This window comes from Theobroma cacao, chromosome 4 (genome assembly GCF_053813885.1).
Source record: "Theobroma cacao isolate CCN51 chromosome 4, ASM5381388v1, whole genome shotgun sequence".
Lineage (NCBI taxonomy): Eukaryota > Viridiplantae > Streptophyta > Magnoliopsida > Malvales > Malvaceae > Theobroma > Theobroma cacao.
The window spans coordinates 31509589-31524518 of NC_142642.1; the positions used below are offsets into that span (position 1 = coordinate 31509589).

Genomic DNA, 14930 nt, shown 5'->3' on the forward strand with positions numbered 1-14930 from the left:
TTTTACCCTTCTTACACAACTGAGTGACTGCCTCTTAAAGGCATTACAATGTACATGGATGAAGCTAGCTAACTTTTATTGGAGGGCCAAAGATGAAAAAAAAGAAAGGTTAAAAATTTTTAAAAGTAATACATTGCATTTAAGTAACAATCAAAATATTTATAATAGACAATAGTTTTATATAACAGATAAATTAAAAAGAATAAGAAAAAAATTACAAAAAAGTTGTGCTTGATAATGTTTTCTAGATTCATGAAATATAATGTTTAAAATATAAATAGTTACATACGATATATAGAATTTCACACAATAATTAAATAATATAATAGAAAGAAGAAGATAAAAAAAAATTTTACTTTATTCAAGTTCACAAGCTCATAAATCTCTCTTTTAAAAAGTGGAGTGTGTTTTATTGGTTAATTACATAAAAGAGAGTAAAGCAAAATAAAAGAATAAAAAGGAAGAGAAAGAGAAAAAGAAAGAGAGAGAGAAAGAGGTGTGAATAAACGTTGATTAGAGCTTATAGGGTTATTGTATTATTTATTATTTATATTAATTATTAAATAAAAAATTATTTTGAGGAGTATTAAAAATATATAATAAATAAAAAATTTTAAAATTTTTGGAAGGAGCACAACCTCCATAAATATACTACTTTTCAAGATTATTAATATATATATATATATATATATATATATATATATAGATATATAATAATTAAAAATTTTAAAAAATTTTAGAGCAACCGTGGCCCCCATAACCATATCGCCCTTCACCACTGACAATGTAGCATGTGGAACGTTTCTACGTCACACGCTTCGCTAGTTGATGTATTAAGTGATTCGCCTCTTCCTGGACGTGCACAAAAAGTAGGTCTTTGAAAGTTGTTTCTGCAATCCTCAATATGATTTACAATGCGAATCATATTTCAAGAATAAGGGAGTGATCTGTAACTCATAAAATCTATTTTTAGAGTCAGTTTGGATGATTAAAAAATAGTAGAACCCCACGGTGTTGAAGAGAAAAATAAAATCATTTAAAAATTTGACATGGAGAGTTTTTCTTCAGCAAAAATAATTTTAAATCTTTATTCTCAAATGAGGATACATTTAAACTTATTTCCCTAGATGAAATATTCCTTGCCATCTAAGTGGCAGCATTTCATATTTTTTATTATGGAAATAAACATATAGTATTCTTTTATTCAGAAAAATAAAATTCTTAATCATTTTTATCTAGCAAAACCTTAATTGATTACATCCTAAATACAATCCCTAACCCTTCAACCTTAAACCATCTTTACTAAATCCAATCAAGATATACAGAGACATATCAAAGCAGTTCAATATTGATTGTTGTATCTGAGACAGTCTCTAACTCGAATCCATGAAGCAGCCGAGCCAATGCTAAGTGCAGCATTTGAGGTGCTAAAATGACGCTTGGACACATTCTTTTGTAAGAACCAAATGGCATGTCCTCAAAATCTTGACCCCTTAACATCAAACTTGGCATATTCATTAAGGAACTATTCAGGCACAAATTCTCAAGGCTTTGCCAAAATGTTGGACTTTAGCATCGAATTCCATAGCTTAACAAGAAGGCGAGTGTCTGTTAGAACTCGGAAACCCTTGCTGTACAGTCCTCCATGGCTTCTCGTGATTGGGTATAATCGTAATGCTTCCTTGACAATGCCATGACGATCCTTTCCTACCTAGTTTGAGCCTTCTTTAGTGCATGGCATGACGGTTGTTCAATAACAAGGAGAATGCCCATGCAAGTCTAAGCACCGTGGTGCCATTGCCATGGCCACCAAAGAGAATACTTTGATCAAAGCAACAGCCTTGGTCATGCATGGACTTTGCTATGCCCTTGCAGTTCTTGTTTGGATTTTGTACGAATGTTTTAGGATTGATGGATTGGGGTTGTGTTTAATTTGTAATTAATTAGAGTTATTCTAAATAAGAATTTTATTATTGAAATACGAATTTGATATAATCATTTCTTAATTAAAAATATAACATGATAGATAATAAAAAGATATTTCAAAATACTTTTATTTGGGAATAAAGATTTAAAGTTATCCTTGTGTGAGAAAAATCTTGTTGACATAATATTGATGTGATTTAAAATATTATATACAAAGAAATAAATTTAAAAATACCCAAATTTAAAAATAAAGATTTTAAAGTACACCTATTGAAATACGACACAGTTTTGGTCTTCATACAAGTTACATGACTAATTGCAGTTACTCGAGTTATAGAAACCCATCATCTTGTCTTAATTAATCCATTGGTTAAGACAATTCGAACTCGTAATCATGAAACCCATCACACCTTTAACTTTTTAGTCCTCTACTCGATGTCTCGCTCTAATATTTCTCCTATAAATAAACAACCTCTCAGACTCTCACCTTCTCCTCATGCATCTATCAACCAGTTTGTTCTCTTTCCTTATAAACTATTTACATTAAAAAATAAAAGTTATCATGGTTGGCAACAATGTGTTTCTTCTTTTGTTCATGGTGTGCCTCTCGGCTAGTGGTGCAACTGCGACAAGGGAGCTGAACAGCTACAGCAAGGCGCCAGGCCATAACATCGCAGCAAGGCTTGATGAGGCTAGTTTAGATTCTGTTAACTGTTGGAATGTACTACATCAGTTGACTCCTTGCGGGATTGAGATTGTTCGCTTCTTCATCAATGGCCGAAATGGTATTATTCGTGACTGTTGCAATGCCATTCAGGACATGGAGCAGTGCGAGCCTGGCATGTTCATTTCCCTTGGTTTCTCATATGAGGAGGAAAAAGCCCTTATAAGCTACTGTGATGCATCTTTAGGCCCTGCTGCAGCTCCTCTTGCTGGCTCTCCCCTTAGTGCGGAAGCCTATATTTAGAAAAGCTGGCAACATTTAAGATGTTCAAGCTTGGTGTTTATTTTCTTTGGTTTATGTTTTTAGTAGCATTACCCTGCTTGTTACGGTGTTTGCTGTGTGGTAAACTTGTTTGAATAAATTGAATTAATAAAGGAGTTTAGAATAAATTCTATCGATAGTGCCTAAGTTTTTAGTATTGTTTTATTTTAATTCGCAACCTGAAACTTTATATGAGCTCTAAGGTAAGACAACAAAATCTTCAAAGCTCATAGGGAAAATATAGGCTATGGTGCCCGCTGTAGCATCCATGTCATACTTGTTTATAGACTTTCTTTCATATACTTATGTCTAATTTTTTTTATAGTAATTTGTACCAAAATAAAGGTTTAATGGGTTTATTTTACAAATAATTTAAAGGCTAAAAGTAGCATTTCCTATAACTCTTACTATCAAATTAATGTGCACTATTTTTTTTTTAAATCATGAAGGATTACATACGTATATAGTTGTATGCAATTTGTATAAGAAACAGCGTTGATTTGAAGGAGAAAAAAATATATAAGACAATTAAGCAGCATAGTAATAGAAAGTCAAGTAGAATCCAACATCTTAAAGACTCTACGAAGAAGCAAAAAAATGTGATCTAGGATGGAAAATTTCCATTGGCTTGCTGATAGGCTGATGATGATGCACTTGCCTGGTCAACAATGGGAAGGCAAGCATTATAGAGGCTATCATCCTTTACCTCCTGTTTAATCCCAAGGAACCTTGTAGCGTTCTTTTTTTAACTGTTGCCCTGGAAGGAAAGGGTGAGTTGGGCCATTTGATTTTCCAGCATTATTAATATCAGAACCAGCCAATGATAGATTTTGCTGATGTTGTGAGATGCAACGGCAATGAAATTGGAAAATTCGGAACTGTTAAGGCAATTGAACCAGATTGATGAGCTGCAATGAACTTTGGGCACATTCCAAAAGAGCCATAAGGAATAGTATTCTGTATGGAAGGAAACTTCACTTGGTAAACAGAAGCCAGGGAAGCTGCCCCAAGCTTCATCTCATTGCTGAAATCCCTAAGACAACTAGGTCTCAGATATTCATTTTTAAATTCAGGCTTTTGATCAAAAGGAGGTACAATATCTTGGATTGGTGTTTCAGGCTTTAGAGCTTTGGTATTCCTGGCTAATGCCACGGCAGCTTGAATATTGTTAGGCACCGTTGGGGGTAAATTACAACCACTTGAATTAACATGACCGCTGCTTCTGGCCGCTGGAACTTCATGATTGTCTTTTGCTTCACTTACTTATACTTGAATTAATAGAGATTCGCACATTCTTACATGATGAAAGGTCATTATTTGTCAGGTCTAGTGGAGTCGAATTATAAGCAATTAGTAGGGAAGGCAACGGGTTGGGCATTAGTTAATTTTGGTTATTAATATTCATAAAAAAAAATTCTGAATTCCAATATTTTTTTATAAATGACATGGATACCAATTATAATCACTTGACCCAAACTTTAAATTAAAAATAAAATTTTAAATATATTATCATGAACATTAAAGTTTAGTCATTAAAACATTAAATTAAAATTAAAAATTATACTTAAAATAATTTATGAATTTTAATAAGTATTACTCTAAATAAGTAATGTATGATCATATATAACTAAAACTTGATATTAAAAATTATTATTTATAATTAAATCGGGTAGTGGGTACTCTAATAACACTATCAGAGTCTTATTCAAATTCAAAACGATAGTGGTTTTACTACTTAAATGCTATCTGAACCTGATTATAGAAATTATCCTAATTCTACTTAGTCAGGTCAAAGTATACTCAATCACAAAGATACCGATTTACATCCCTAGCAAATTGATGACCATATTATCAACCATCCACATGTGGTGAAGCCAAAAAATTGCGACTTGGGGCGTTAGCACACAAGATAAAAAAATTACTCTATATTGTTTACTTATTCTCTTCTCTTCCACCCGGTCCAGCAAGAGACAACTCCAATCTTCTTTCTTTAGCGCCTGCAGCAGAGATCTTTTTGCTCATGTGCAACATTTCTTCTCTCTTTATATCGCAAGGCTCTGCATTTTCTTAATCTCTCTCTCCTGAGAAGTCGAATAGAAACAAAAGAATTATAAGAGCGAACACAGCTAATTGTTGTAATCTTGCCAACGGGGCTGGAAAGCAGCTGGAGTGGCAAATAAGGAGAGGGCTTAGCGTGTGTGGGGCCACAAGGACAACAAAGAAACAAAGTGGCCATTTCCTCGACGCTAGCAACACGACAGCACTGCATCACGAGCCTAGCAGTGGTTAAGAGCAGAAAAAGGATGGGTAAGTGGTCCCCTTGCCTGCTTTCTGTCCTTTCTTTCTTTTCTTTTTCTTTTTTTTCATGGGAAGCTTCTAATTTGCGCTTAGGTGTTGTTTTTTGTTTTGCATTATTGGCTATTTTTGTCACTAATTATTATTATTTCCTACCAATTGAAATTTACAAATAAAGTTAAAATGTTACCGTATATGCTCATTTAATTATTATATTAATAATTTGTTACCGTAAAGTTTTCCAACTCTACTTACAAAGTTTAAAAAATAAATAATTCTTCTTAATATTCACTTTTTATGGGTTCATTTGGTCATCTTAGTCAGCCCCTTTAGCAAGATTTCTTCTTTAGTGAACCAAGATAATTAAGGGAAAATATACTAACAAGTTGGGTGATTCGATTATGGATTAATCACTTATAAGCCTTCAAAAGCATTTAAAAAAATGAATTAAACTGAATGTAGGTGAACGTTTTAGGTTGAAGTCTTAATTTGGTCCATCTACTGTCTCAAATTATCTGTTTTAAGATATAAGCTTTTAAATTTTATCCATTTAAGAAAAACCAATTTTACAAGTTAGCAAATATAGTTAATAAGTAAATAACATAAATTGAATTTCTTAGATTTTGGTGTTTGTTTAATTTGATAACAAAATTTCACTATTTTTTATAACGATGGTTTATTTAAATTAAACAATAGTTAATTGTAATTAACATTGTTAAAATATTCATTAAAAATTAATTCTTGAATTTTAAGAAAAACTTTTTTGACTAATACGGATAAGATGGCTGTTGAAATGACACATCATCAAAGTTAACAATAAACTTTTTAACATTATTTGAGTGACTGTAAATTATTTTTTAATTTAATTAAATAATTAAATTAATTGAAATTGTGGTAAAAAAATAATTAAAATCGTTGATTTTGAGATAGAATAAGAACATGCAAGTAATCCTTGAACTTGGTAAGGGTAAGAGGGGAAAAAGGTCAAACAAAGACATACAAGCATGCAAACGAAAATGGTTGCATCAAAGTTTGTTCATTAGGAAAGCGTAAGGCATCAAAGAGGGATCACATGGAAAGAAGGCAATGTGAACACGCGGCGTTCTTTAGCGTGTGGTGGGCCAAACGTGAAATCATTGCAGGACTGAGACAGATTTTGATGAGCTGGCATTGTTTTTATTTCATGTGAAAGTCATTTTAAGAAAATTAGACAGAGAGCATCCCATGCGTAACATTACAATTTTATTTTTTTAATTAAAAAAAAACAAACTAGAAATTATGAGCCCCCACCATGCTGCTGGATCATTTTTCTTTAAAATGGAAATAAGTCAAAACTTTTATTAATCCTTTCTTAATTTATTTTTTGCATTCATATTGATATAATAACATTTGTCAATTATAATAATAATGCATTTTAAAAATAAAATAAATTTACGTGTTTTCAAGTCAATAAAATTTTTCTTAATATAATAAAAATTTTATTTGAGTGTTTTAGTTTAACGATATTGAAAATCTCTTAAATCAATCTAACAGAAAAGTAACAAAAAAATCAATCATAGTGATTTTATATATGTGATGATTTATATAATGACAATAAAATTTTAAATATATGAATATTTAAATTTATAATGCTTATTATTATAATTTAAATATACGAGTATTTAAAGTGAAAATGGTCAGAACCCATTTACCCCTTCATGGGGCGTCCTTTTCCCTCTTTTACTCGTCCACTTAACTTAAACTTTGAGGCAAAAGATTTCGGTCATCTTAGTTGACTTTGTGTTTACATTTTTTTTTATTTCTTTTTTGTTAAAACTAAAATTGTCAATCTTAATTCTATATGTATATATGGCAAATAAATTGAAAGCACTTGAATGTTGGGCTTCACCAAGACATTGAAAACAATGGTTACTTGATTTAACAGCTGAAGAAATTTTCGCTTTTCATTTTTCAACGAAGACCACCACACTGGTAATAATAATACTTTTTTAATATATTTTTGTTTACGTGTACTTCACAATTATAATATTTTTTAAGTAATTGATGTTCATATTTTTATATGTTAAAATTATTTTTCATAGTTTTATTTCTAAAATATTTTAACATTAATTTTATAAAAAATATAAAATTATTTTTTAAAAAAATTTATAAAAAATCGAATAAAAATAATAAAAATGATATATTAGGAGTGATCATAATAATAAAAAAGCTCTTAAAATCTAATAAAATTTCTAGAGATAACATGTACATGATGGTGTTGTAGATTTCATATTAGTAAAAAATGAGGTGAGTGATGAGAATATAAACATAAATTTTTTATTTCCTATCGAATATGTTTTTTAGATTAAAAATATGTTTTTGTAATTTATAAATTTACTTAAACTAAATTTTCAGAGTTTAAGGTCGTACGAAGTTGGACTTAAATTTCGATTCGTAACATTTGGTATTAAAATAGATTCGAATCTTAACTGATGTAAGACTTTCACGAAAAATATAAGAGTCGAAATAAACCAAGACTAATGTAAGAGTCTTTCTCCTTTATGGTAAAGAGTCAGTGCAACAAGCATATTGCATAATTAAGTGAGTTAGAATATTATGAATCTACATCAATAAAAAAATAAAAATAAATTTTAAAAATATAAATATGAGTCTTCCATCACTTATTGGATATATATTTTGAATTGAAAATACAAGTCAAAGATAAAATCAAATATTGGTCTCAATTATCAAATATGTGTTTAATTTATATTCATTTTAAGACGGCAAATAATTGTGGACAGCGAAGCCAAAACATCACTTGCTTTATATAGCCAATTTCAAGTAAATCCTATAGAAGACTAATTAATCTTCAACGCATTCATACATTGATTCACACAAGCAGATGAGTAGTGGAAATTTCAAAAAGGATTGGTTGGATGAATGAACGGAGTTTCCCAACCCCAACATCAAACCCTTTCACTTACAATAACTCCATCGACAATTCTCCTCCTCAGTCCCTGAGTTTGCATTTACTTTTTCGACTTTCTGTTCAGGCTGTTCAGACCGTTGATGCATTGAAGAAATTGTAACTTTGTGGCGTCGCTTCTTCATTCTTGTTTGGTAAATCTAATTGAAGGAAGAGAAGGAAGGGGAAAGAGAGAGAGAAAGGCTGGAGAGGGACACGTTGGACTCAAGGTGAAGCAATAATGTGAAAGCAATAAGCAGAGAAGAGAAAAAAAAAAAAAAAAAAAAAAAAAAAAAAGAGAAAAAGAAAGGAAGCATGTGGGGTTTAGGGAGTTTTTTCCCCTTTATACAACCTGTATAAGCAAAACACTGTCTTTCTCTCTTTCTCTTTATATCTTTTTTTTTTTCCTTCTGTCTTTAGTCCCACCTCTACTTGCCCATCTCATTTTCATCTCATCCTTCCAGATTTTTCTCTCAATCGACTCCGTCTTTTTTTTTTTTAATTTTTTTTTTATTTTTAATACTGGGTTACTCTCAGCCTCTTCCTTCTATTCTATCTACAGGGTTTTTTTTTATAAATTTTTTTCTGAGCTTCTTCAATTCGACGAGGGAAAGGAATCTAAGGGTTGGCCGAGGGTCTGCAACGGTTGGAACCTTCAAGTATGGATTTGCAACTCCTGCATCTTTGAAACAATTTACTGTTACTACAAGGTGTCCTCTGTTGTTTATTACAAGTAGTAGTAATTGTAGTATCATTTTTGTTACAGAACTGAAGAATTAATTGCTTGAATACATACTTAGTTTCGTATACAACGCTAAGCCTGAGTTGCATTGTAAATGAATTTCAAGATTTTGAAGCATCGATGGGGCTTCTTGGAAGTCTCGCGATGCTGGTACCGTTGACGTGCTTATTCTGGTTGCCGGTTCTCATCATGGCTCAATCTACGCCTATGAATGGCTCTGCACGAGCACTCGATGCTCTTCTGCAAGACTATGCATTTAGGGCCTTTGTAGTACGCCCAAAGACAGGAATCCCCTACGATGGGGTTGTTCCCTCTAATTTGAGTGGGATTAACATTACAGCAATGAGGCTGAGGAGTGGTAGCTTGCGGAGCAAAGGTGTGAAAATGTACAAGGAGTTCGAGATCCCCATTGGTGTTGTGGAGCAGCCTTATGTGGAAAGGCTCGTTTTGGTATACCAAAACTTGGGCGATTGGTCTAAGCTGTATTATCCACTTCCCAACTACTCTTACCTTGCTCCTGTTCTGGGTCTTCTTGCTTATAATGCTTCTAATTTATCAGCTACCAATTTGCCAGAATTGGATTTTAGGGCATTTGGTGATCCTATAAAAATCAAGTTCTCAGATGTGCAATCCACTCCGGATGGGTCAGTTCCGATGTGTGTTTGGTTTGATTTACATGGTTCGGTCAACTTCAGCAATGTGACCTCCGGGAATGAGTGTTCAACCATCCAGCAGGGGCATTTTTCTATAGTTACTGGGTCGATTTCGCCATCGGGTGGAGGTGAAGAAAAGAAGAGTCATAGAAAAGTCGGGATAATTGTTGGTTCTGTTCTGGGCGGATTGGCATTGTTGGTGTTGTTGGCAGTCCTGGTACTGTGGGCACGCAAATGCAAGCAGACAAAGGAAATGCAAGAGATGGAGAAAGCTGCAGAAGTGGGAGAAGCCCTACATATGACCTCCGTTGGGGATACAAAAGCACCATCAGCAACGGTCACTCGGACTCAACCAACTCTTGAGAGCGAATATGTGCCCTAATTTGCCCACTTCATGTTTGTACAAGCATTAATTTCTTAATCCAAGATCAATTCCTGTATTGAGAAATTCTTCTACTCAAAGCCTCACACCTATTTTTGTGGTTTGTTGATGTTCTTGGTAGCCTATTGAATGTACTGTGGGTAATACTATCGGATTTTTGTCTAAATCTGTTATTATTGCTCACGAATCCTTTCATAGTTTTATGATTCATTGTGGTGTGCATGTAGCCAAAAGTGATTCTATTTTATATGTCATGAATTTAGTTGTCTCATTCATAAGGAATAAAGCTTCTTCTTTTTTTCTTCTTGTGGTGCCTTGTTTTTTTTTTTCTGGATTTACTTTTGTCTGTTTCTGTGGAAATGTAGGATGAAGATTGCTTTGTAATCAAAGCAAGTTGACATTAAAGCTTGGCTCCAACTGGCATTGATTTGAAGCAAATGTTAGGCTTGCTCATGTATGGTTCTGAGTTAAAAATTTTCAGTTTTTCGTATCAGTTACGAAATCAAAATCGGTAATTCTCATATAAGCTGGCTATATTTTCAGATTAGCTGCTACAGAGAACTTTATTCTAAGTTCTTTACTTTTAGCCAATCTTGTAACTTTCTGCATTCTGTGAACTTTCCTAAAAGATGGATTTTTCCTTCATAAGCCAGAGGAGAGAGGGTCCAAGACAAATGTTTGTTCTTTCTTTCTATGGTGGTAGGTTTGAAGAAAGTTAACAATCTCCTAGGGTAATGATTCTATCAAAAAGGAAAAAAATAATATTATCTGTAAGAATGTAAGGTATAAGAGGTAGAGGAGCAGGATCCAACCCCTTAAATTGGTAATTAGAGCTTGTCACACTGCTACAACCTCCTCTAGAGATGCCACTAATTGTGGCTGCTGGGACACTGAGTGGTAGTTGGCTACTACTACTACTACTACCGTGTATTGGAATGGCAAACTGCATAGTCCTGCACTTGCTGCTCCAGACTGAGGCCCTGCTATAGTCCTAGTCCAGGACCCCCAGGGGCCCAGGTGAAGGTTTAAGTTTCTAACCGTTTCCAATTAGATAATGAAGGCTACATAAGATAATCAGAATTAACTTGACTGTTGATAAATGGGACTAATAATCTGCAGATCATCAAAACCCCTACAGGAACATAAAACAAGCATCCATGCCGAAACCTGTGGGCAGATTACAGCCGGCCCTTGTTTCTTCTTTATGATTCTGGTCTTTTAAAAGAATCCTCTCTGCTATGACTTTATTAGCAGGTAGTGAGGGGTCCCTACAGAATTTTCATTACTTTCTATCCTCGTTAGTTGAAGTTGTGCCTGGTGAGCCTGTCTTTCCCACCCATATAGTTAAAAAGTGGCAAAACAAAAGTTGGCATAGGCTCCCCTAGATCTTTTCTGATAGTATTTGTACTAAATTTAAAAAATATGCAAGGAGACTATGCAATTGATTTCGAATCTTATTTCCGGAGAAGGCAGACGAGAGCCAAGAAGGGCATTTATTAAAAGTTAAAATGGCCCCCAACAAAGCACATATGAGGTTTATTTTTTTATTTCTTTAAATTGTTGGGAGTCTATCAGGGAAGCAGTGTTGGGCACCACTAAAAGATTAGTTGATAGGAGCCTTCAAAAAAAGAAATGGTTAAAGACGCCTCTGTCTTGTCTTATCGTTTTCATCTTCTCTTTGAAATTTTGTACTGCTGCTTCTCTCTTTACCAACCTTCTCCTTCTTCTTCCTCCATAGGTCTCTAGAAAACTTGGAAGCAAGTATGAATATTTTGGGTTTATAACATTCAATTTTTATCTCTCAGAAGGTTTAAGGAATTGGGCACGCAATTTCCATGTTTGGGGGCTGTCCATTGTCACATGCCATGTCTGACTGAATGTCTTAACATTATCTGTTGCAATAGGAGGCGCATTCACATGTTCGACACAACAGGGATTAAAAACAGGTCTTTTTTTTTTTTTTCCAACAATAAGCCAGACATCCAGGGGACACGGATTGATTAATGGTTCCATCGCCAAGAGAATTTCTAAACGGTTAACAGAATTTAACTAAATTTTATCATGAATAAATAATTGTATTGAATAATTGGCGACAATAATATTAATTATCAAAATGGTCGACAATGCAAGATATCTGTATTTAAAAAATTAGATTCGAATTTTTATTTTTTTTTAAAAAGAAAAAATTATTGCCTAAGAAGGCAAGTGTAGAATCCGAAACCCATATCCAGTTTGTTTCTTTTGGGCCTCATGAGATCTTCTGTTTTGGGCCGAAGCGAAAGCTGACAAGTCACAATGCCAGAGTCAGCACCCTCCCTTAAACCCTAACACCATTTCTCTACTCAACTCTCTGCCCTTCTTCCCTGCTTCTTCTGTTTGGATCTTCACATCCAACATTTCTTGAATTCAATGGCTTTCATGTCAGTGTCTAAAACATACAAATTGAAACCTAGGTTTTATCACAGAATCTCGAACCCTTTGCATTTCTTCACGACAAGCCAAGATCCAAGCACAGCATCCCAGGAGTTGAACAATGCGCCACCTCAACAAGAAGGAGAAAAAGTGGTCACCCAGAGAACCTCCCCGCGAGGTAAGACTCGAAACCCAGAAAAAGTAGAGGATGTTATTTGTAGAATGATGGAGAACCGAGCATGGACTACCCGCTTACAGAACTCCATCCGGGCTTTAGTCCCCGAGTTCGATCATGCATTAGTTTATAATGTGCTCCACGGTGCTAAGAACTCGGAGCAGGCCCTCCAGTTCTTCCGGTGGGTGGAGCGAGCCGGATTGATCCGCCATGACCGTGAAGCCCACATGAAGATAATTCAGATTTTGGGTCGAGCTTCCAAGCTCAATCATGCCAGGTGCATACTTCTAGACATGCCCAAAAAGGGCGTTGAATGGGATGAGGATTTGTTTGTAGTTTTGATTGATAGTTACGGAAAAGCCGGCATAGTTCAAGAGGCTGTAAAAATTTTCCAGAAAATGAATGAGTTGGGTGTGGAGAGGACTATCAAGTCTTATGATGCATTCTTTAAGGTTATATTGCGACGTGGTCGATATATGATGGCCAAAAGGTATTTTAATAAGATGTTGAGTGAAGGGATTGTGCCCACTCGTCATACCTATAACATCATGCTTTGGGGTTTCTTTTTGTCACTGAGACTTGACACAGCTAATCGGTTTTATGAGGATATGAAGACTAGGGGCATTTCACCCGATGTCGTGACTTATAACACAATGATTAATGGATATTCTCGGTTCAAGAAAATGGAGGAGGCAGAGAAGTTGTTTGTGGAAATGAAGGGTAAGAACTTAGCGCCTACAGTTATCAGCTACACTACCATGATAAAGGGGTATGTTGCCGTGGAGCAAGTTGATGATGGATTGAGGTTATTAGAAGAGATGAAGTCCTTTGGTATTAAGCCTAATGCAACAACATATTCAACTTTGTTGCCAGGGCTTTGTGACGCAGGCAAAATGACTGAGGCTAAGAGTATTTTGAAGGAGATGGTGGAATGGTATATTGCTCCAAAGGATAATTCGATTTTCATCAACCTGTTAAATAGTCAGTGCAAATCTGGGGATTTGGATGCAGCTGCTGATGTGCTCAAGGCAATGATTCGATTGAGTATTCCAACAGAGGCTGGTCATTATGGTGTATTGATTGAGAACTTTTGCAAGGCAAATCTGTTTGATCGGGCAATTAAGTTGTTGGATAAGCTTGTTGAGAAGGAAATCATCTTGAGGCCACAAAATTCTTTGGACATGGAAGCTAGTGCCTATAATGCAATGATTCAGTATTTGTGCCACCATGGTCAGACAGGAAAAGCAGAAGTCTTTTTCCGGCAATTGATGAAGAAGGGTGTTCTGGATCCTACTGCATTTAATAATTTGATCCGTGGGCATGCAAAAGAAGGGAATCCTGGTCTTGCCTTTGAAATTCTAAAGATCATGGGTCGGAGAGGGGTGCCCAAAGATGCAGATGCTTACAAGTTGCTTATTGAGAGCTACCTAAGGAAAGGTGAGCCTGCTGATGCTAAAACATCATTAGATAGTATGATTGAGGATGGGCTTCTTCCTGAGTCTGGCATATTCAAGTCTGTGATGGAGAGTTTGTTTGAGGATGGAAGGATTCAGACTGCAAGCAGAGTTATGAAGAGCATGGTGGAGAAGGGAGTGAAGGAGCATATGGACTTGGTTGCTAAGATCTTGGAAGCTCTCCTCATGAGAGGTCATGTTGAAGAAGCCCTCGGACGAATTGAGCTACTGATGCAAAATGGGTGTGCACCCAATTTAGATAGCCTTCTATCTGTTCTTTCTGAGAAAGGTAAAACTATTGCTGCTCTCAAGTTGTTAGATTTTGGTTTAGAAAGAGACTGTAGCATAGACTTCTCAAGTTATGAGAAGGTGTTGGATGCGCTCTTAGCTGCGGGAAAGACTCTCAATGCATATTCAATATTGTGTAAAATAATGGAGAAAGGAGGGATCACTAACTGGAGTAGCCTTGAGGATTTAATCAAGAGCCTTAACCAGGAGGGGAACACAAAGCAAGCAGATATACTCTCTAGAATGATAAAAGGAGGGGAGGCAGCTAGTGGAAGCAAGAAAGGGAAGAAACAAGCAACTGTTGCTAGCTAAATTACCTTTTGATTAGAAAATTTTTGGGTAGTTATATTGTGAGTACTATGATCACAAGTTTTATTATCAGCAAAAATAAGTTCTGAAAATTGCCATTTGTTCTTCATTTCAAATGCAGGGAGGTAACACATTGATTAGCTCATATGCCCCTTGATACTTAAATTATTCTCACTTGAGTCTTGTTGGTTTAACATTAAGGATTTCAACCCTGAGGAATATACGGAAAAGATACAGTGGAACTGCAGAAGTTCTTATCATGAAATGTTTGCAATTTCATCATATTTGTTCCATTCAACTGTATTTTGAGAATCATGGATCAGGTTATGTAAATTTACAGCATCCGATTTATTACTGCTCCTTGT

General features: G+C 34.8%; 3 protein-coding genes across 3 annotated transcripts; all 3 read left to right on the forward strand.

The window, feature by feature from the left end:
* Positions 1-2488: 2488 nt before the first annotated feature.
* On the forward strand, positions 2489-2893 carry LOC18602172 (egg cell-secreted protein 1.2-like). The gene has a single exon (XM_007033393.3). It carries the CDS (start codon positions 2489-2491, stop codon positions 2891-2893), a length of 405 nt encoding a protein of 134 aa, XP_007033455.3.
* A 5652-nt stretch (positions 2894-8545) lies between these two features.
* On the forward strand, positions 8546-10233 carry LOC18602174 (transmembrane protein, putative (DUF1191)). The gene is made up of 2 exons (XM_007033395.3): positions 8546-8809; positions 8917-10233. Exon 2 carries the CDS (start codon positions 9013-9015, stop codon positions 9925-9927), a length of 915 nt encoding a protein of 304 aa, XP_007033457.1. The 5' UTR covers positions 8546-8809; positions 8917-9012; the 3' UTR covers positions 9928-10233.
* A 1998-nt stretch (positions 10234-12231) lies between these two features.
* Positions 12232-14920, forward strand: LOC18602176 (Tetratricopeptide repeat (TPR)-like superfamily protein). Its single transcript, XM_007033397.3, has one exon. It carries the CDS (start codon positions 12337-12339, stop codon positions 14566-14568), a length of 2232 nt encoding a protein of 743 aa, XP_007033459.3. The 5' UTR covers positions 12232-12336; the 3' UTR covers positions 14569-14920.
* The last annotated feature ends 10 nt before the right edge of the window (positions 14921-14930 follow it).